This window comes from Piliocolobus tephrosceles, chromosome 14, assembly GCF_002776525.5.
Source record: "Piliocolobus tephrosceles isolate RC106 chromosome 14, ASM277652v3, whole genome shotgun sequence".
NCBI classification, from domain to species: domain Eukaryota; kingdom Metazoa; phylum Chordata; class Mammalia; order Primates; family Cercopithecidae; genus Piliocolobus; species Piliocolobus tephrosceles.
This window is the reverse complement of record NC_045447.1, coordinates 1,202,538-1,224,462: the sequence shown is the minus strand read 5'-3', so window position 1 is coordinate 1,224,462 and position 21,925 is coordinate 1,202,538. Positions and strand designations below refer to the sequence as shown.

At 60.7% G+C, this 21,925-nt stretch overlaps 2 protein-coding genes across 3 annotated transcripts; both read right to left on the bottom strand.

The window, feature by feature from the left end:
* Positions 1 to 202: 202 nt before the first annotated feature.
* Positions 203 to 5,865, bottom strand: ENTPD2 (ectonucleoside triphosphate diphosphohydrolase 2). Of its 2 annotated transcripts, none has more exons than XM_023227589.3 (9): positions 5,706 to 5,865; positions 4,073 to 4,190; positions 3,337 to 3,487; positions 3,038 to 3,197; positions 2,729 to 2,956; positions 2,111 to 2,365; positions 1,912 to 2,031; positions 1,005 to 1,139; positions 203 to 922 (listed from the first exon to the last, which is right to left on the bottom strand). In XM_023227589.3, the coding sequence occupies exons 1-9, from the start codon at positions 5,820 to 5,822 to the stop codon at positions 719 to 721; spliced, it is 1,488 nt and encodes a 495-aa protein (XP_023083357.1). In that variant the 5' UTR covers positions 5,823 to 5,865; the 3' UTR covers positions 203 to 718. The 2 variants fall into 2 exon arrangements, with proteins under 2 accessions (XP_023083357.1, XP_026313288.1); XM_026457503.2 differs by having other exon boundaries at positions 1,005 to 1,070.
* A 6,733-nt stretch (positions 5,866 to 12,598) lies between these two features.
* On the bottom strand, positions 12,599 to 21,413 carry SAPCD2 (suppressor APC domain containing 2). Its single transcript, XM_023227590.1, has 6 exons — positions 20,750 to 21,413; positions 16,727 to 16,839; positions 15,986 to 16,132; positions 15,536 to 15,643; positions 15,321 to 15,437; positions 12,599 to 15,207 (listed from the first exon to the last, which is right to left on the bottom strand). Exons 1-6 carry the CDS (start codon positions 21,321 to 21,323, stop codon positions 15,079 to 15,081), a joined length of 1,188 nt encoding a protein of 395 aa, XP_023083358.1. The 5' UTR covers positions 21,324 to 21,413; the 3' UTR covers positions 12,599 to 15,078.
* Positions 21,414 to 21,925: the final 512 nt, after the last annotated feature.

Sequence of the window (21,925 nt, the reverse complement as noted above, 5' to 3'; positions counted from 1 at the left end):
TCCTGCAGCTACTCTAGGCTGCCACGGCACAGCAGGGGAGCAGCCAGTGCCCCAGGCCTGGCTCCAGAGCAGAAAGCAGTAGGGAGGGCTGGTGTCCACCCTCAGGACCAGGGTCAGGCCTGTGCTGCCAGAACGGCGGGAAGGTGGGGCACAGGCCACAGCAAGGATGCCCCACCCCACAGACACTCTCCTTTCACGTCTCTAGGAAAATCTTTTTATTACAAAATTTTTACAAATAGGTGCTGGGCTGGCTGCCAGCCCGTGGGCTGTGACCCTCCCCAGTACAGACCCAGACTCCACAGATGGAGCCTCTAAGGGCTGATTCTCAGAACCAAGGCCCCACTCCCTGGAGACCCAGCCCTGAGGAAGAGGAGGAGGAGCATGGGGCCTGCAGTGATGCCCAGGCTGAAGCGGCTCAGGGAGCTGGATTGAGCGCTCTTTGCCCACCCGGGCCCCTGTGGGTACCAGAGTCTCAGTTCCCATTTCCTGGGCTGCCTTAGTGGTAGAGACGCTGAGGGTGGGGCGCAGGGATGGAGAATACAGTGCTGGAATGGACAGATGGAGCCTACAGTGGGAGGGTGGAGTGGGGGATAGAGGGGTGGGTGGAGGAATGCAGGATACAGGGGCGGGGAGAGAGGTAGGTACAGGGGTGGGTGTGGGTGGAGGGGTGGGGATACAGCGGTGGGGGGAGTGATGGCACAGCTTCCCCTGCCGGCCCCTAAATGGTGCTTGGCAGCTTGGCAGAGTGCACCTGACGCAGCAGCAGGACAAGCGCAGCCAGAAGCGCGGAGGCGAAGAGCAGCAGGAGGACGACCCAGGAGCTGAAGTCTGTGCCCTTGCGCAGCCCCGGCGGGTCGGCGGGGATCAGGTTGGTCAGGTTCAGCATGTAGCCGAGCGCCCAGCCCACTGCAGTGTCCGCGGCCTGCGGCGAAGGGCGTGGCGTCAGCTCCCTAGAGGCCCCGCCCCCCCCAAGGGCGGCCCGCTCCGCTCGGTCCCCAGCCCACCTTCTTCTGGAAGATCACGCCGCCGAAGGCGCGCTCGTCGAAGCCGTAGCCGCGACTCAGCAGCTGCTGCACGAACATGGCCCCGGCGCAGTAGTCGGCCAGGTGGGCCCGTTGTCCCGGCACCCGAGCTTGCAGCTGGGATGCGGGCAGGACACTGTCAGGCAGGCGACCACCAGGAGGTCTCCGCCCCACGGGGAGAGGGCGCGGGCGGCGTGCTTCACCCCTCCCCAGACACATGGGAGGTGCAAGGCCAGAGACCACCACACAGGCCCGGACACGAATGGCAAGACCTAGTCCAAGCGGCACCCCCGGCTGGGCATGCTTCCATCCCTCCCCAGCCAGCGCCCGTGCCTGGAAGGCCAGTGAGGAGGGACAGCAGGCATGGCCACCAGGGAGCAGGGGCAGCAACCGTTGGTGTGTGGTCAGGGGAACAGGACGAGCTCCAGGCCTGAGTCCCAACCTCCCCCACCCCAGTCTATCTGAGACTAGGCCCTGGGAGGACGAGATGGGGCCTCGCTCACCACCCCAGTCCTGGGACAGCTCGTACGTTTCTCTTGGAGTCACCGGTGGGCGCACTCCCTGTGCCCAGCCGAGTCCCACTTCCATCTTCCCTTGCGTGGCACCATGGAGGGACCAGTGGCAGAAGCCAGAAACCTGGGCACCGGCCTCCCTTCTGCCCTCCAGATCTGGGATGAAGGTCGGGCCTGGTGAAGCTTCTCCAACCTGTCCAACTTATTCACAGCCTCCCGACTACATCCCCACCACCTCTGGAGTCAGCCTGACGCCTGCCATCGCCCCCACTGCAGCGGGTACTCCGAGAGGCCCGTCCATGCAGGGCTGGGGAGGTATGCGGACGTGAAGGCTGAGCCCTTCCGCACAGCCTTGGAGGAGGGGGAGCGGGACTCACCTGAGCCCAGGTCTGGTTGCAGATGTTCAATGCGGCTGCCTCCAGCTGCTGTAGGGTGGCCACGGGCAACCCCATTGAAGTCCGCAAGAAGTCTACCGTGTAGAAGAAGGCAGAGAAGGCCTGTAAGGGGGCACAGGCACGCTGTGAGCAGAACCCAGCAGCTCAGGGCACCTGCCACCACCCGTCTGCCCCTACTCACGATAAAGTTCCCAGCCACTGGGGGCTGGAAGACCCCATTGAAAGAGCATCGGGAGAAGGGGCAGGAGGAGAAGCTGAAGAGCCCAGAAACCAGATCTCGGCAGAGGTGGGGGTCACTGCTTCCCGACAGGCTGACCCTCGCGCTGCTGTTGAAGGTCTGGGGCCGCTGGTCCATGGTGCATGGTGACTGGTACACATCCCCAAGCAGCACGTGGGTGGAAAAGCCCCTTGGCCAGCAGGGGTGGAAGCTGTGGGTCTGGGGGAATCACCAGCATGACGGGGCGGCACCACCACCGCTCCAGAGGACCAGCCTGACGAATCTCCCCCAGGTCTCACTCTGGCAACCTCACTTTTGTGCTCAGGGGCAATCCATGGTTCCCCACTGCCTGCTTGACAGATCCCAACACCCCTGACCGGGCTCCCTCTGACAGACGTCCCTGGCCCTCCCTTCTCCAGGCCCAGCCCAGCCACTGGGCCTTTGCTCATGCTCTGACCCTCCCACCTGTCTTTCCAGCCAATTAAAGCCCAGCCTGGAGAAGCTTTCCACAGCACCGTGGCTGTCCAGGCTCTGCTCCAGGAGGGGACGGTGCAGTGCAGGTCAGCCAGGGTGGAGAGGCACCTGGAGGGCGCTGGCCAGCAGCCTCTGGAGGACCTGGTCACGGCCGTAGCAGAGGAAGCTGTGGGTGTAGACTCGGTAGTGCTGGCCGTAGAGACGCAGCTGGACCTCACTGGCTCTGTCCTCAGCTGGACTGGTCGTCTCAAAGGTGATCTGGGTGGAGGCACCCCCCAGGTCCATGGCCCCCAGCGTCCCCTTCCGTGGCCGGAACCACCGGCCCACCCAGCCGTACTGTGGAGAGGGCAGTGTGGGGTCAACCAGGGACTGAGGGCACCCACACCCCCTGCCTCTTCGGCTAGCTGCCGGGCCCACCTTGATGAAGTTCTCCAGCAGGTAGTTGGCAGTCACCCAGCCAAACACCCCCTCTTCCTGGCCCGAGAGGATGCGTGCACCCCGGAAGTCAAAGGGGTACTGGGTCAGTGTGTGCGTCACTGCCGTGAGCACACTGGTTGAGGCCTCTGGATTGGTCAGGCTGCAAAACACAGAGAACTCCAAGAGGCCTCCTCCCCAGGTGGCTGTGAGCCTGCTGTGGCAGTACTCGGGGTCCACCCCACAAGGGGTCACAGCCAAAAGCTATCATGGGGACAGGGCCAGGGCACAGGCACACTCACTTGAGCAGGCGCATACCCGCTGTGGCTCCCAGGTAGAGGGGCGTGCCCGCATGTCTCTCTTTGGGCACATCCCGAAGCGCCTGTTCAAGACATCCAACAAGACTCTGGCCGGCCCCAGAAGGGTTGTCTGCATAGCTGGAGATGCCCCCGCCTAGAGGAAGGCAGAGAGATGAGCCTGTGCCTCACGGGCAGCCCCTAGGTGGGACATAGGCCACGAAAGTGAGAGTGGGGGCAGGGGCCATGGGCTCCCTGACCAGGTGGCACACCTTCCCAGCTTAAGCCCCCAGAAACGCCCAGGTTGGAGACAAAGGGGCCCAGCTGCCACCTAGAGACCGAGGCTGCTGCTTGCTGAGAGGGTGTGAGTGCAGGTGCTAGGACAAAGCCCTGGGCATGGTCGACCCAGGTTGGCCTCCTGGGCCCTGCCTGGGTGTGCCCGCCAGACCCCCAGACCTCCTCCTGCTCCATGTGGAGCACAGAAGCCAATATTAGGCCCGGCAAGACCCAAACCTCCTACCTGCTGCCTGGGCTTCCTTTCTAGAACGCAAACGACTCCTGGCCCCACCCAGACGCAGAGGGCCCAGCCTCTCTCTCTTTCCAGGGCTTCTGCCTGGAGTGAGCCCCACCCAACAGTAAGCAGAAGGCCCTAAGTGCTTGGAAATGCACCGGCTAAGGCTGGAGAGGGCCCCAGAGACCCTGCAGTGAGTGGGTGTCCTGGCCAGGCCGGGCTGGGTCTCACCTGGAACATCACAGGAGCTGTGCTGGCCCACAATGCCTGTGTCATTCTCCTTGTCTGCTGGCCACTTGTAGATAAACATGGACGTGTGTGAAGAGCCAGCGTCCAGGACAATGCCGTACTGGGGGGAGGGGAGGGGAGTCAGCCTGGGGTGTCTGGGGGCCCTGACACCCTGACACCAAACATGAAGTTGGGTGCCTCCAGTTTGCCACCCCCTTACACGCAGTCATGTGCCAAGCCTCATGCTAAAGCTCAGAGGAGGCCAGGACAACTGTGGTTGGAAGGAGAATGGCGGGGGGAGGTGATTCTTCCCTCCTGACTACCTGAAGCCAGCATGCCAGGGTCTGGGCAGCGGCCTTCCTGGCAAGGGCAGACTGAGGGACTGAGTCAGGGATACAGGGACAGAGGGTCCCCAGGGACTTTTCCTTGGGGCACAAGGTCCCCAGGCTCAGGGAGAGGAAGCGCTGCTGCAGGAGGAGCCCCCTAGAGTCCCTCTTCCTTCTTCCCCTCTTCCTTCCTCCCCTCTCTCCTTCCAACTCCTCTGACCCTCGGCAGCCCAACCTGAGGATGCAGGAGGCGGGGGCCCAGGTGAAGAAGGTCCGCCAAGGCTGGCCGTGGGCCTCAGAGCCAGGTCGGCTCTGAAGACACGTTGTCCCTAGGCCTCCAAGCCAGGGCCAAAGAGAGAGAAGCTGGCCCTGCCCTGCTGGGGGCGCTGGGTGGGCGTTCCTGCAGACCTGGGTGGCACGAGCTTGTAAATGCCCCTTTCCAGCTCCTGTCCCAGCATCCTGGATCCACTGGGAAAGCTGGGGACCAGTCTCCCAGGCCCAGGGGCCAATTCCAGCCTGTGAGAGGGCTGCACCAGTCCATCCCGACCAAGGTCTCCCCAGAGCCCAGAGTATCAACAGGCCAGGGTGTGCACCGCCACCCGGCCGTCCTGCAGAACCGGAGAGCTGCCCGCTTCTGACTGCCCATTGGGCTGGGGGGCTTGGCTCTCCATCCCACCCTCCACAAGCCCAATAAAGGGTTAAAGGGGTCGGTCAGGAGGTCCCTGGGCCTGCTGGAGTGGAGATCCCGGCTAGCCTGCTCCAACCTTTTGAGGACCCGCCAGGGCTGCTCCAGTCAAGCCCTCCTGTCTATCTGGGCCACCCTTGTGTCCCCGAGAGGGTCCTGGGCCCTGGGGCTTGTGGATCCCTATCTGGGCTGAATACCCAGTTGATGTGCCTCTAACCACACCCTCCGGGGCGGCAGCACAGGGCAGAAGTGGCCAGAGTGCCCCTGGAGGCCCGCACAGGGCTGGGGGCGGGCGTCTGGCAGCACCCAGGGGGCATCTCCGGGACTGCATCCCGGGAGCGGGGACACAGCCTCTGGGCTGCGTTGACGGGCTCGGCGGCGAGCGCAGAATTCCCGGGACTTGTTCCTCCGGCACCTCGTCGTCCTGGAAGCGACACCGCCACCCCGCGTACCTGGTTGGGGAGCGCAGAGCGCGGAACCCGGGACCCCACCCAGCCCTCCAGGAGCAGAGCGCGGTGGGGTTCTTGGGCTGACCCTGCTCGGGTTCCCAGACGCGCACCCCCTCCCCGGCTCCCGGGCCCGGCCCGCTGTTCCCCGGACTTGCGCTGGGTGCCCGGGCGCGCACCTTGAGGGCGGGCGGCTCCCGGATGTCGCGGGTAGGGACGCACAGCAGTAGGAGCCCGGCGAGGCCCGCGGCGGCCAGCAGCAGCGGCGGCAGCAGTGACCGCACCTTCCCGGCCATGGGCGGGCGGGCGCGCGGGAGGACGACGCGTGGGGACAGAGAGTGCGGGGAGCCGGAGGCGAAGGCGGGCTGGGCCGCGGGACAGTGGGGTAGGGACCCCGGGGCTGGACGAGGGGCGGGAGGCCGGGCGGGCCCGCCCCCGTCCCGCCCCCGTCCCGCCCACCACCGGCCACGCCCACGGGCGGACGGGTTCCGCCTCTGCGCCCGAGCTCCCGCGGTCCGGCCGGCGCAGGTGAGACGCGGACGCGGCTGAGTCACAGGCGCTGCTCCCCCTCTCCCGGGTCTCAGCCCAGGCGCCCCGCGGCTACGGCCCACCTTCCCCTTCCCGCCCACTCCGCAAGGGGATCCCCCGGCCGTGGAGGCAGGAGACCTGGCGTGGGGGTGGGCGGGCGAGGCTGGCTCGGAGGGTCCGGCTCTGGAGAGCCGCCCTTTTCCCGTGCTCGGGAAAGGAGGCCAGACTCGCTTGCACGAATGAGGCACTGTCGGCTGTGGAGCCACGCGGGCCCCGGGCTAGGGACTCAGGAGGAAGCCGAGAGTCAGCACCTGCTTGTGGAGCAAGGCCCTGACGCCAACTCCCAGGGCTGGTGAGGACCAGGCTGGCCTGCGGGATGCCCTCCCGGCCAGCGAGGATCCGCCAGCCTGCGGCGCTGAGCTAGCGCAGAGCAGCTCCAGAGACACTCATCTGACCCAGGCCGGACCTACCCTTGAGGCCCAGTCAGATCCACCTCACCTGGGCCCTGTACTGAGGTGAAGGTGAGGACGCAGGGGCGGGGAAGGGCAGAGACGGCCCAGGTCACACCAAGCCGAGAAACAGAAGAGAAGCAGCACAGACTGGGCCACAAAGGTCCCTGCCTCCCAGCCCAGGGCCCCGGCCGCTCCTGCTGCCCCTCCGCCTGAGGGACCCAGAGGCTTGGGCTGCGGAGGCCAGAGGAGGCTTCCCCAGGATGGGAGCAGGCGGGGCCTCTACACGGCCTGAAAGACAAGGAAGAGGGTCCCCAGGCCAGGCTTGGGGTGCAGGTCAGCAACGGGGACGTCCCCAGGCTTCTGGGGACGGCTGGGGCAGGCGAAGCGCAGCTGGCCCTAGACGCAAGCCCTGCCCCTCCGCCCTATGGCATGGCTGGCCTTTGGGCTCTGACGCCTTACAGGCCCTGCATCCCAGCCCGGCCAGGGGCCGCCCCCTTCGCGCCTGCTGCAAAGTGGGGATTCTTGTCCCAATAATTCCAGCCTCAGGGCGTCAGGGAGCCACGAGGCAAGGCCACCAGGGAGTGCGGGCTGCTGGGGCCCAAAGGGCAGCCCCACAGGGCAGGGTCCAGACCATGCCTGGTCTGGAAGGGGCAGTGACAATTGTGCTGGGATTGCCGCCTGGGCTGAGGGTCTGGCGCCACGGGCCCAGCAAAGGCATCTTTCTTCCAGCTCAGGACCCCAAAGGGAGGGGTGGGAACCCTGGGAAGCCTCTCTGCTGCCTCACAGCCTCACAGCCCAGCCTGGCCGGGCCCCAGCAGACAGTCTCTGGGTGTGGCCAGTGCTAAGCTCCAGGCCCCAGGCCCCAGTTTCCCCCACAGACACCAGGCCTTTCTTCCACGCCAGACAGCCCAGAGGAGGGAGAGGCACGCACAGTGCACATCACGCCTGAAAAAGAAGGAACAAAGGAGCCTAGAGGCGGGGTGCTGTGACCCCCACTGGCCTGCGGTGCCCCCACGTCCTTCCAGGCCCAGCGGAGCTTCCTGGTGTTCTGGACTCTCTTCATGGACAAAACGCCCAGGCCAGGGAGCAGGAGGCCTGCCAGGTCTGAGAGGATGGGGCGGGAGAGGGGATCTGGACTCTGCCCTGGGGAGACAGGCTCATGGCCGAGTGCCCAGCTTCCCCTGCGGAGGGAGAGGCAGGGAGCCCAGAGCGGCCAGGACAAAGGCTGAGGCTGAACTCTCTTTGAGACAGAGTGAGGGCGGGGGAACGCCCCTTCCTGGCATGGACTCGGGGCCCCTGGAAGGCGGACTTGGGAGAGTGTCAGAGGGAAGCTGGCAGGAGCTGAAGGGGTGGAGGGGGCTCTGGGTAGGGCAGCCCTCGGCCTCTAAGACCCTCTTGGGGATGGGGGCTCCAGATGTGCTGCACGTGGCCTGGCCCAGGCTGAGCTGGAAACATGCAGATGCAGAGAGGTTAGGGGAGAACCCCTGGGGGAGGAAACTCAGAGCCTCCCTCCCAAACAGGGCTCAGACCTCCCAGGGAGGGGGCTTTCCTGAGGCCTGCTGAGATCTTGGCTGCCCTGCCTCAGTCTCCCCATCAGAAACTGGTGCTGTGTGGCTCACGTCTGTAATTCTAGCACTTCGGGAAGCTGAGGCAGGTGAATCACTTGAGGTCAGGAGTTCAAGACCAGCCTGGCCAACATGGTGAAACCCCATCTCTACTAAAAATACAAAAATTAGCCGGTCGTGGGCTGGGCACAGTGGCTCACTCCTGTAATCCCAGCACTTTGGAAGGCTGAGGTGGGCGGATCACGAGGTCAGGAGATCAAGACCATCCTGGCTAACAGGGTGAAACCCTGTCTTTACTAAAAATACAAAAAAATTAGCCAGGCGTGGTGGCAGGCACCTGTAGTCCCAGCTACTAGGGAGGCTGAGGCAGGAGAATGGTATAAACCCGGAAAGCAGAGCTTGCAGTGAGCTGAGATCGCGCCACTGCACTCCAGCCTGGACGACAGAGTGAGACTCTATCTCAAAAGTAAAAGAAAAAAAGAAATTTGTGCTGGGGCCAAAACACCGTAATTGTTTACTTGTGAAAGGCCTTTCACTCATTGCTCCCTTTCTTCAGGTACTCATTAAGTCATTCAACAAACGCTTGCTGAGTACCTCCTGTGGGCCAAAAGCATGCCAGGCTCCATGCATGCACAGTGAGCTCTATGGGGAGGGCACCGACTGGCCTGGGGAGAGCAGAATTCGCAAAGGCCCCCGGGAGGCAAGGAAGCCCGTGCTGTCCTTTTTGAGGTCAGAGACACAACAGAATGGGAGGTGCACATATGCACAGCTGGTAAGAGCAATGCCAGAGTGGCGGCAGGACCCCATCAGTGGTCTCTGATGTGTTGGACGTGCTATTCTGGGACTTGCTGATTTCACTCACATTACGCGTTTGGGATTCACCCTGTTGACAGTGAAAGGTGTGGCTTGTTTGTTCCTTGCTGTGTTCCGTCCTGTGAGTGAGAGCATGCATATGGCGTGTTGCTGCAGCTGGTGAACACACAATGTCTGGCTTTAGACTTTGCTGAGATTGCTGCTCTGCACATGTGCACTCTATTTTTTTTTTTTTTTTTTGGAGGTGGAGTCTGGCCCTATCGCCCAGGCTGGAGTGCAGTGATGTGATCTCAGCTCACTGCAACCTCCACCACCTCCCGGGTTCAAGTGATTCTCTTGCCTCAGCCTCCCGAGCAGCTCGTATTACTGGCACCCATAACCACGACTGACTAATTTTGTATTTTTAGTAGAGATGGGGTTTCACCATATTGGCCAGGCTCGTCTCAAACTCCTGACCATAGGTGACCCGCCCGCCTGGGCCTCCCAAAGTGCTGGAATGACAGGTGTGAGCCACTGTGCCTGGCCTCTCCGCCTCCCTCGGCCTCCTAAAGTACTGGGGTGACAGGTGTGAACCACCACTCCGGCCGCACATGCGCTCTTGTGAGCACTTCTCTGGGGAGCATCCCGGAACCGAACTGCTGGTTGTCAGGCAAGTGTGTGTCCCGCTTCTCTAGTAAGTGCCAAATTCTTTTCTGAACGATGGCTCCAGCTGGCACCATGAGCATTTTGTTTTAATTTTATCTTATCTTACTTATTTACTTTGAGGTAGACTCTTCCTCTGTTGCCCAGGCTGGAGTGCAGTGACGTCATCTCGGCTCACTGCAACCTCCACCTCCCGGTTCAAGCAATTCTCCTGACTCAGCCTCCCAAATAGGTGGGATCACAGCCGTTCGCCGCCAGGCTTTTGCATTCTAATAGAGATGGGGTTTCACCGTGTTGCTCCTAGGCTGGTCTCGAACTCCTGAGCATCCACCCGTCTCGGCCTCCCAAAGTGCTAGGTTATATAACAGGCATGAGCCACCGTGCCCAGCCTAATTTTTGTATTTTTAGTAGAGACAGGGTTTTACCGTGTTGGCCAGGCTGATCTCGAACTCCTGACCTCAAGTGATGCACCTGCCTTGGCCTCTCAAAGTGCTGAGATATAGGCGTGAAGCCACCAAACCCAGCCCCCTGTGTCCTTTTATTCGAGACGGGCCTCACTATGTTGCCCAGGCTGGTCTTCAATTCCTGGCCTCAAGCAGTCCTCCTGCCTCAGCCTCCTGAGTAGCTGGGGACTAAAGGTGTGTGTCACCCGCCTGGCTTTGGCCCTCTTTGATTTTGAAACTGGCTCAATTGTCCTGTGGAACTGACGTTTATGGTTTCTTTGAATAAACACAGAGATTGATCCTCCTCTCAAGAGCGCCCAGTCTCTTCTATGGTTTTGATATCATGATGGCCTGATCTGTAATCCCAGTACTTTGGGAGAGTGGCCTAGGCAACATAGTGAGACCTCGTCTCTACCAAAAACAAGCAAACAAAAAAATTGCTTTAATTTTTTTAATTAGCTGGAAAAATTAGCATAATATTTGGATTATCTCCTTCCTGCAATTTATGGTAGAACTTGCCTGAAAAAAAAACCACCTAGACCTGATTTTTCGGTGGTACCTTTTTTGTTTGTTTTTAAGAGATGGGTTAGGCCGGGCGCGGTGGCTCAAGCCTGTAATCCCAGCACTTTGGGCGGCCGAGGCGGGCGGATCACGAGGTCAGGAGATTGAGACCATCCTGGCTAACATGGTGAAACCCCGTCTCTAATAAAAAAAAAATACAAAAAACTAGCCAGGCGAGGTGGCGGGCGCCTGTAGTCCCAGCTACTCGGGAGGCTGAGGCAGGAGAATGGCGTAAACCCAGGAGGCGGAGCTTGCAGTGAGCTGAGATCCGGCCACTGCACTCCAGCCTGGGTGACACAGCGAGACTCCGTCTCAAAAAAAAAAAAAAAAAAAAAAAGAGATGGGTTAGAGACCAGACTTACTATGTTACCCAAGCTAGACTCAACCTTCTGGGCTTAAAAAATCCTCCCACCTCAGCCTCGGGAATAGCTGGGACTATAGGCATACACCACTGTGCTGGCTTCTATGGCACTGTTTCAATTTCTTTGATAGTTATACAGCCAAATGGGTTCTCTGTTTCTTCCTGAGCCAATTTAGTATTTTTTTCTTTTCTTTCTTTCTTTTTTGTTTTTTGAGATTTGTTATTATTATTTTTAGAGACAGGGACTCACTCTGACCCAGGCTGGAGTGCCGTGGTGCAATCATGGGTCACTGCAACCTCCGTCTCCTGAGCTCAAGTGATCCTCCCACTTCAGCCTCCTGAGTAGGTGGGGCCACAGGTGCACATCACCACACACAGCCAATTTTTTTATTTTTTGTAGAGTTGGAGGGTCTCCCTGTGTTGCCCAGGCTGGTTCCAAACTCCTGGACTCAGGTGGTCCTCCTGCTTCAGCTTCCCAAAGTGCTGGGATTACAGGCGTGTGCCTGCCCACTTGGCTGATTTTGTGTTTTTCTAGGAAGTTACCCACTCCAAGTGAATTGGTTTCATCTCATTTAAAATATCCTCTTAGAATCAGCTGAACTACTGCAGCATGTGTGACTATGTCGCTTTTTTATTCCTTATATCATTTATTTGTGCCTTATCTCTTTTTTCTTGATTAGCCAGATGTTTTGTGTACTTTTTCTCAAGCAAGTTTCTTCATGTATGTTTCCTATTTTACTATTTTTTTCATGAAAGAGGAACTCCTATTTATTTTTTATTTTTTTCACATGTGTTTTTTTGAGACAAGTTCTCACCCTGCCACCCAGGCAGGAGTGCAGTGGTGTAATCTTGGCCTCACAGCAACCTCGACCTCCCAGGCTCAAGCCATCCCCCCACCTCCACCTCCTGAGGAACTGGGACTACAGGCATGCGCCACTACACCAGCTAATTTTAAAATTTGACACATAAGTTGTTTAGACGTGTGTGCTTTAATATCCAAAAGTCTGGACTTTCTCGGATTCTTTCTTTTCTTTCTTTTATTTATTTTGAGACAGGGTCTTGCTCTGTCATTCAGGCTGGAGTGCAGGGGCATAATCATAGCTCATTGTAACCTCAAACTCCTGGGCTCAAGTGATCCTCCCACCTCAGCAGCCCCAGTAACTGGGAACACAGGCGTGAGCCTCCACACCTGGCTAATTTTTGCGTTTTTGGTAGAGTCAGGGTTTTGCCGTGTTGCCCAGGCTGACCTCAATCTCCTGGGCTGAAGCCGTCCTCCCACCTCTGCCTCACAAAAGGCTGGTATTACTGGTGGGAGCCACTGCACCTGACCGATAAATGTTTATTTTATTAATATTATTTTTTGAGACGGAGTCTCACTCTGTAGCCCAGGCTGGAGTGCAGTGGTGCCATCTCGGCTCACTGCAACCTCCGCCTCCCGGGTTCAAGCAATTCTCCTGCCTCAGCCTCCCAAGTAGCTGGGATTACAGGCGTCCAACACCATGCCTGGCTAATTTTTGTATTTTTAGTAGAGATGGGGTTTCACCATGTTGGCCAGGCTGGTCTCAAACTCCTGACCTCAGGTGATCCACCCACCTTGGCGTCCCAAAGTGCTGGGACCACAAGCGCAAGCCACTGGGCCCGGCCGTCTTCTTTATGGCATTAAGAGGTCATGCTTTTTATGGAGTAAGAAACTATAAATACCACTCCTTGTTCATATTTCCAGAAATCTCTTTTATTTCTTTAGATATATAAACACTGTTACTTTATATTCTCTCTGATAATTCCAGGATCTGGGTCTACAGAGTCTATCTGTTGCTTCTGCTGGGTCTCATAGTGTGTTGTTTCCTGTGGTGGTTATGAATTTTTAAAACCGGAGGTCTCATTTCTTTTTTCTTTTCTTTTTCTTTTTTCATAGAGATGGGGTCTCTCACTGCGTTGCCCAGGCTGGTCTCGAACTCCTGGCCTCACGTGCTGGCATTCCAGGCGTGAGCCACCACGCCCGGCTGAGATGTTCCTTTTCCTTGGAACTTGATCAACATAAAGTCCTGAGGCCTGGTGTGGTGGTGTTCCTCTGGGGCAGATTCTCAAATGGGGACACTTCTGCCCCCAAGGACACATTTCGACGTCCTGAGACATTTCCGGGTGTCATAACGGTGTGCACGCACATGTATGTACCTGCACACGCTACTGGCACCTCGTGGATAGAGCCCAGGGACGCTGCTCACATCCTGCAAGGAGACTGACCCGCCCTGTGTCCTTAGGGCGGGCTCCCGGCAGGGTCTGCATGTTCCTCTGCCAGCCACCTAGACCCTGCCAGTCGGGGCTACTTTAAATTCTCCCCTCGTGGTCTCCAGGGCCACACACTAGCCTGATTTCAAGCTGTAAACTTGGAGGACCTATTTTTTTTCACCTTGCACGGAACACCAAGGCTGAGAGGCAGTTTTTCTGGAGGTGCCAGCCTGTCTCACATTTCCGCTTTAGCTGCGGGGTCCAGCTCTGTGGGCGGTCTCCTGATGAAGTCACCCCGGGACAGACACTGTTCTGTCTCCTGCTTCCAGCCCTCTAAAGATGCCAGGATTCCCCAGGGCATGGCAGGCACCCTCAAAGGCAGACGTGGGGAGGCCCTAGTGGGCAGACCCCAGCCTGCTGACGGGGGAGCTTCTCCCCAGCTGCCAGTGGCCCACCCACTGCGCTGCAGTCCACCTGGTGCTGGGGCTGTGGGGCACAGGCCCTCAAGATCTACTCCCTTTCCTGCCCAGGAGATCCAGGCCTGGCATCCTTATGTCTCCTGGAAAGCCTACTCCCATCCTCAGGGTAGGAGGGCAGCTGCACGCTGGGCTGGCTTGGGCCTGTCCTGGGACACCCCTGCAGGCCAGGTGCAGCCAGGGATGTGGCTCAGTGGGGTTGCTGTGGGCAGGTTAGCATGGAGCTGGGTTCCAGAAGGGAGTTGCCCCGCTGCCTGCCAGGACCCCTCCTCTGAGACAGGTGCCTTGTGGGACAGTGTACCAAAGTACCCTGTACATGAGGGGTCCCTGCGCCCCACACACTGACCCCACGTCGGGTTCCTGCACCCCACACACACTGCCTCCCCATCGGGGCCCTGGGCTGCAGAACCATCCATGATGCCGTGCCCCTGGTTCTGGTAGCACTGGGGCCCTCCAGGCTGGGCTGAGCAGGGGCCCCCCACCAGTGTGTACCCCAGCACCAGTGGGAGGGGGCTGGGCAGGGGGACAGGAATGACACGCAAGGGCACCTGCGCCAGCCTCCTCCTGTACTCTGGGGGTTCTCGTTTTCCTTGGCTGAGGGAAGTGGCCTCTCCCAGCTGAAATCTGGGGTCAGGCTGGGCATGAGAGGAAAGGGGGGTGAGCAGGACCCCAGACTTTGAGAATCCTGAGTCCGGGGGGACAGGCTTTGCCTATGACGTGCCTGGGAGCCGTCTGGGGGCCCTCCTGGGGAGCCAGGCTCACAGGTTGTTGTGTGGGACTCAACGTGGGGCAGTGTCTGGCCAGGATGAGGAAGGCCATCACCCCAGGGTCTGCGGAAGGCACATGCAGGCCAAACTCTCGCCCGCCTGGCACCCCGCTGCAGCCAGAGTCCCTCAGCCTTGGCCAAGACCTGAAGTCCGACTGCTATCCCTGGGGCTTCCCTGCCAGGCGGGCACCCCCCGCTTACAGGCCATCCCCACCCCCTCCATCAGCTTCTGTCCGAGCTACAGCCACCTTGTCCTGGTGCCCTGGTTGAGGGGGAAAGCTGCCCTTGGAACCGCGTCGGAGCCGCCCCGTGCCCTCTGCTGGCCGTTGTCGGAAGTGCAGCCTGGCGAGAGCAGTGCCTTTCCTTGGAGGTGGGACCCAGGGCAGCACCGCTGGAAATGGGGGGCGGTAACTCGTGGAGGGGTCCCCCACTGTCCACTGACAACGGCAGTAGTAGCTGCGGACTATGCGGACTCAAGAGAGTCCCAGCCCATGTCAGCACCAGGAGCCAAAACGGAGTCAAGGGCTTGGTGCAGGGGCCAGTCGGAGGCAGGCCTGGGGAGCCCATCTGGCAAGGGGGGCAGGAAGGCGCCCACTCCGGGACTGTGCCTGGGCCTGCCGGGGGTCTCCAGCCAGAGAGGGTGGGTGCGATGGGACGCACACCCTCGAAGGGCTGAGTGCCAGGCCGGCCCTGGGGGCCTGCGCTGCCCACACGGACTAGATGAAGGTGGAATCCAGAGTTCCCCCGTCCTGTTGGCTCAGGGCGCGGGCCTCAAACAGTTGCTTAATGAGCGCCGACTTCTCTTGCTCCAGCTGCGTGATGCGCTCACTCTTCTTGGTCACCTCCTGGGCAGGTGCGCAGTTGGTCAAGGCCTGCGGATCCCCACCCCCGCACCCCTTCCGGCTGCCTTACCCAGATGAGGAGTCACCCACCCACACCCCTCCCGCGCCTGCCCTACCTGAGTGAGGAGTCGGTTCTGCTCCTTCAGCATGAGGATGGTCTGCTGCTGCCAGCCCAGGGGTGAAGTGGACGTCAGGGCAGGGCAGGGGGGCCCGGAGGAGGACGGGGGCAGGGCCTGCGGGAGGGGAGGATTAGGCAGGCCTGGACGAGGGCCCGGAAGCACTAAACTGGCCTGGGCCCCAGCGTAGGCATGGGGGTTTGGGGTACACTCACCCGACTGGCACAGGCTGCAGCCAGCAGCTCCCCTAGGCACCGGGCCACCTCCTGTACCTTGGGCAGTAGCCGCCCCAGTGGGCGGGGGCTCCCTGCAGCCCCACAGTCCTGGGAAGAAAGCAGCGGAGGAGTGGTCAGAGAAGAGGGCCAGCCAGGGCCAGCATGGTGCCTTGACAGGGGTTCCCACAGGTGGCTCTCCTGCCTCCTGATGCTGCAGAGAGCCCAGAGGGATCCCAGGGGCATTGCTGACGTGGGATGGGAGGTCTGCCCAAGGCGCCTTAGGCCCTAGGAGTGGGGCAGTCACGGGGGGAAAAAGGGATGTCCCAGCACCCTGGGTGCAATCGACAGCCACTGTGTCCAGGAATAGGGGCAGCTATAATGCCCAGGGGTGCCTGGGGTTAGCTGGGGTCTCCAAGTGTGGGGACCTGGGGACAGGGCGGTGGCACTCACAGCGCTGGCTCTGCTCTGGCCCAGGCGGCGCTGGCGCTCCTGCACTCGTTGCAGCTGCTGCTGGTACCAGTCACGACCCCGCGCCATCATCTCCAAACCCTGTAGCAGCACCTCCTTCTCCTGCTCCAGCTCCTTCATCTGCTTCAGCTGCAACACGTGCATGTACATGGAATGCCTGGCCCCAGTGAGCACGCACACGTCCATGCATGCATGAGCTTGCCTGTGGGTGGGCACCAGAGTCACAGGCACAAATGCAGCAGCACATGTACACGTTTGCAAACGCAGGCACGGACGCACGCTTCTGAGGACACCTGCGTGTGTGAGCCCCGTAGGCCCGTTTGGAGCAGGAACCCCGTGCCTCCTGCTGAGGGGTCTTGGCCTTTCCTAGCCCCTCCACTCAGGCTTCCCTGGGGGAGGGGTGACTGACCCTTCAGCTGAGCCCACCCTCCCGAGGTCCACCTGTGGTGAACACACAGCTGGGGAGCCAGACTGGCTTGCAGCAGTGACCTCGTGAGGCGGGCTGGGCAGCCACATAGCTGCCCTAAACGAACTCTTGATCTCCTTCTGCCTGACCCTGGGCTGTCCCTCCAGGGGATTCAAGCCCATGTAGGGGGAGAGATGTGCAGAGCTGACTGTACTTCCACAATGGACTCCCCCAGGCTCAAGGCCCTCCTGCTCCCATCCCAGCCTCCAGCCTCCAGACAAGATGGAGAGCCCCACAGAGCCCCAGCCCCTGCTCACCAGGCCGCAGTCGACGCCGCTGGTGATAGTGTGCCTCCGACGTTCCCCTCGGGCACGGGGGGCCCGCCGGGCATCCCCTGAGTCCACCTCCAGGGCCCTGCAGGCCACTGCACCTATTGTGGAGAGGCATGGGCCTGGCTCACCTCCAGACCGGCCTGGCCAGGCTCTGCTGAGGTGCAGCAGCCTCCACATCTCAGCCCACCTTTGAGGTCTCGGGCACCAGCCTGGCATGGCCCATGTGTAGCCTCTGTGCCAGGCTGGAATTTGGTCCCTCTCCCCTGCCCCAGCTCCTCACACTGGCTTGGGGAGGGTTGTGCCACCAAGCCCGCATGTTTGCTCACACACACACCCTGCCCCATCACTGCGTGAGCTCCCTGGGGCCAGGAGCCTCGTCCAGCTCTTTTCTGCATTCCCAGTGCCCAGAACATCGCAGGCACAGCCTGGGTCTCCAAGGCGGCTGGGTAAGGGAGGAGTGGGCGGGGGGTTCTGGTCCTGACTACGCCTCTCCCATCTGCACAGGGCCCTGCAAGGCAGCAGGAGATGTGGATGTGAATGATGGAAACCTAACTTTTCTCAGGATGGTGATTCTGATAGAAAGTTAGTCCTGCACGGCTGGGCACAGTGGCTCATGCCTGTAATCCCAGCACTTTTGGGGACCAAGGTGGGTGGATCACTTGAGCTCAGGAGTTTGAGACCAGCCTGGGCAACATGGCAAAACGCCATTTATTCCTTTTTTTTTTTTTTTTTTGAGATGTTGTTTTGCTCCTGTTGCCCAGGCTGGAGTGCAATGGCATGATCTCGTCTCACTGCAACCTCCGCCTCCCAGGTTCAAGTTATTCTCCCGTCTCAGCCTCCCCAGTAGCTGGGATTACAGACACCCGCTACCATGCCCAGCTACTTTTTGCATTTTTTATTAGAGACGGAGTTTCACCATGTTGGCCAGGGTGGTCCTGCACTCCTGACCTCAAGTAATCCACCCACCTCAGCCTCCCAAAGTGCTGGAATTACAGGCGTGAGTCAGCGCCCAGCTGGCAAAACCCTATTTCTATTAGAAACATAGAAATTAGCCAGGTGCACTGGCACGCACCTGTGGTCCCAGCTACTTGGGAGGCTGAGGCAGTAGGATTGGTTGAGCCTGGGAGGCAGAGGTTCCACTGAGCCGAGATTGTACCACTGCACTCCAGGCTGGGCGACACAGCAAAACCTTGTCTCAAAAAAAAAAAAAAAAAAAAAAAAGTCCCTTGCTGGGCATGGTGGCTCATGCCTGTAATCCCAGCACTTTGGGAAGCTGAGGGCGGGGGGGTCAGTTGAGGTAAGGAGTTCAAGACCAGCCTGGCCAACATGGTGAAACCCCGTCTCTACTAAAAATACAAAACTTAGCCCGGCGTGGTGACGGGCGCCTGTAATCCCACTACTGGGGGGCTGAGGAGAATCGCCTGGACCTGGGAAGTGGAGGTTGTTGTGAGCCGAAATCGCGCCACACTGCACACTAGCGTGGGCAATAAGAGCAAAACTCAATCTAAAAAAAAAAAGAAAGAAAGAAAATAAAAAATCAGTGGCTGATTACAGGTGGCGCACGCCTGTAATCCCAGCACTTTGGGAGGCCAAGGGGGGCGGATCATGAGGTCGGGAGTTTGAGAACAGCCTGGCCAATATGGTAAAACCCCATCTCTACTAAAAATACAAAAATTAGCCGGGAATGGTGGCGTGTACCTGTAATCCCAGCTACTCGGGAGGCTGAAGCAGGAGTATCACTTGAACCCAGGAGGTGGAGGTTGCAGTGATCCAAGATTCATGCCACTGCACTCCAGCCTGGGTGACAGAGCAAGACTCCGTCTCAAAAAGCAAAACAAAAGAAAAGTTAGTCCCGCGTGTGTGTGATATGCCAGGCCATGCACCCAGCTGACAAGTCAGACACCTCCTGGTGCTTGAAGACACCTGCTGTGAAGTTTGCCTGAGGGCTCCCCCTGGGGGCAGCCAAGAGTATCACATTGGTGCCACCCTGGCCCAGCTTCCTGGTGAGGGAGTATGTGTGCCTCCCCAGTCTACAGGAGAAGTGGCTGCAGGTGTGGAGGAGGGCATCCTCCTTCAGCCTCTAGCGGTAGCCCCAGCACCAGGCATATCCTTAGAGGCCATGCACCCGGCACCTGGCCACAGGAGTTGGGGGGGTAATGCAAGAATTGGGCCCAGGTAGGCACGGCAGAGAGCCTGGCTCCACGCAGCCCTGAGTTCGTGCTCTCGCCTGTGGTGCTGAGTGGCTGGCAGCTCTGGGGCAAGACAGTGGGAGGGCACACAGCCCTTCAGGAGGTGGGAGCAGAGAAGGTACAGGCAGAGGGAGGCCGTGGAGGAAGCCCCAAGACACTGGGGCCCGGTCTGTACAGTCGAGTCCATAGAGCAGCTCCCAGCTCCCCAGATGACAGCATGCTGGGTGTTGAGCTACATGGGGGTGGTGGCTCTGCCCATCCAGGACCCTGGGCCAGCAGGCCGCACCTCCAGGGCCAGAGCCAGCCTGGAGCAAACACGCAGTCCCAGGTGGGAACAAGGAAAGAGGCCCCGAACTTCTGGGCTGGGGGCTTGGAAGGCTGTGTGTTTTGGGAGGCTTTCTGGGAGTTGGGGTGACCTCAGAACTCCAGATTTGGCACCCCAAAAGTGAGCTGTGTCAATCAATCATGCCATGCCACTTGTCTGGTCCTCCGTTTGCCTGTGAGAGGGTGACAGCTAGAGCCCTAGCCACGTGGCCTTCAGGGAGGTGTGGTACGTGAGCCAGCACCACGTGGGACATCAGAGCAGAGCAGGGGTGGACCACAGGCTTAGGCCTCCAAACCCCAGGCCCGGCCACTGCGTGCAATCCCATGGCTAATTTCAAACTGCATGGCCACATGGATAATGCTGACCCTGCATTTGGAGCCAGCTACCCTCTGAAGCCTCCCTCACCATAGGACTGAGAGTCCCCGAGCCTGGTGCGGTTGCTGGATCAGATCACCAGGGAGGCCAGGACCACTGTGGCTCCAAACACCAGTTGTAGGGCTGGAGAATATGGCTGAGGTGGGGGAGCAGTACAGGGAGGGTGGCAGAGCAGCAGGCAGCATGGGGACTGGCAGGAGCCACCGGTGGGCAGGCCTGCCCCTGGCAGAACAGGTGCACAGGCTGAACGGGCTGTGGGGCCTGGGGCTCCTCTGGGAGCTTGGCCCCCAACCCCAGCCATAATGCAGGTCCTGTTCCCAAGGCAGGCACTGGGTTGGGGGAGACAGGGGACCATTCAGCAATCTCCCGTCACTGCCAACTGGACCGGAAGCAGGAGAGGAGTCTGCCAGCCATCCCCAGGGACTGTGGCCTATGTCCCTCCACAGCATCTGCCATAGTACAGCCCCACTGGGGTGCAGGAGACCCACCCACGCCCCTGCCCATCCTGGCAACAGGGCCAGGTCCTCTTGGGCCACCAGCAGCAGCCCCTGCCTGCCTGGGCCTTAGTGGGGTGAGTGGGACCAGCCCCCCTGGCTGAGCTGTCACACTGAGAAGGGGGACCCTTTGTTTGAGAAGGAAGCACCTCTGCCTGAACAGCCACAGACAGGAGGCTGAGGGCCCAGGTGTCCCCAGGTGCGGAAAGGGTATTGGAGATGGAGAGCCCAAGCTCAGGCTTGGTACAGATTGGGCTCCTGGTGGGTTTTCTGAGTCACCTGACACCCCCGGGCCCTGGTGGCCTTACGCTGTGGCAGGAGAGGGTCTGGCTTGCCTCCCTAAGCCCCTGGGCTCACCACTACAGGCATGAAGCCCCTTTCCCTCCAGGCCCGCCGAGGCGCCCTCCGGGATCCCGAGTCCACGAAGAACCGCTCCCCAGCCCCGTCCCTCGTGGGAGATGCACGGGCAGCAGGTTTCCTTCCCCTGGAGGAGGTGTTCAGCCAGGGGAAGGAGCAGAGGAGAGCAAGAGGCAGAGGGAGCTCGTCACCAGAAACCGTGAGACTCCGATTTCCGGCCCGGGCCCGGGAGAGCTACGAGGGGGCCCGGGGGCCGCTCGGAACTCACCTGCGTCCGCGCTGGAGCTCGGTTCCAACGCCGCGCTCTGGGACCGCTCGGGATCCGCGGGGCAGGGCGCCGCCTCGGCCAGGGCGCACAACTGCTCCGGGCTGCGGGCCGCGCCGCTGGGACCGGCCAGAGGGGCGCGCACGCCCAGGGGCAGGGGCTTCTTCTCCAGGACCGTCCTTGGCTCGTCGGCAGGTGCGAACACCAGGCGCTGCGGCGGCGGCGGCGGCGGCTGGTCCCCGGGCCGGGCTGGGGCGCGCGTGGGTTCCCGGGGGTAGCCGTCGGCGCTCAGCAGGGAAGTGCGGAGGCCGGCCACGAAGCGTTCGAAGGTCAAGTAGCCGCTGGCCGGGGCCACCTGGCGCAAGCCCTCCAGCACCCCACGGGGCAGCTCCCGCGCGTCGGTGCCCTGCCAGCGGGACTCGATCTCGCGCAGGTGCACGCAGCCGCGCCGCCGGTCGTCCAGGATGTCGAACAGGGTGCGCAGGCTCTGCAGGAAGGCGCGCGGCAGCCCCTCCGTGCCGGGCGCGGGTGCAGGGGGAGGCACGCGACCCCGCTCGGCCATGGCGGCCCCGGCCATGGGCGCCCGGGCTCGGTCCCCGCGTCCACCTGCGTGCGTCCCCGCGCGCCCGACGGAGGGGCGGGCCCGGCGAGCTCAGCCCGCGGCGACAATAGCGACTACTTTTGAATGGGGCCCTCCTCGTAGCGTCAGCCCTCATTAACATGCGCCGCGGCCATTGGCCGAGCTCGTCCCATCTGCTCCCCGATTGGCTGAGAGACGGTTTGATTTTTTTTTTTTTTTTTTTCTGCCGAGGGGCCCTGGGAGGCGCGCGGAGGCCCTGGGCTGGCGGAACCGGATCCCCCAGCTCCAGCTCCAGTCTGGCATCGCAGAGCTCCCTTTCTGCCCCGCCCCAGCCCCACTAAACGTCCGGCCGTGGCTCCGCGCTATCTCGGATCCAGCTGTGGCTGGCTGCCCCAGCCACCTCTCCAAGGGACGGGGCCTGGCACCCTACAAGAAAACCTGTCCCCAGGTAGCATCGTGGAGTAAGGATGGGAGCGCACCCCCTCCAAAGATCCCACTTTTCCCCTCTAGTTCCCTGGCCACAAGCACAGGTGACCCTGCGGCCCCCTTCTCTTCCACCAGGAGGGCCCCAAGAGGATTCTAGGCACCAGCCAGCTGGG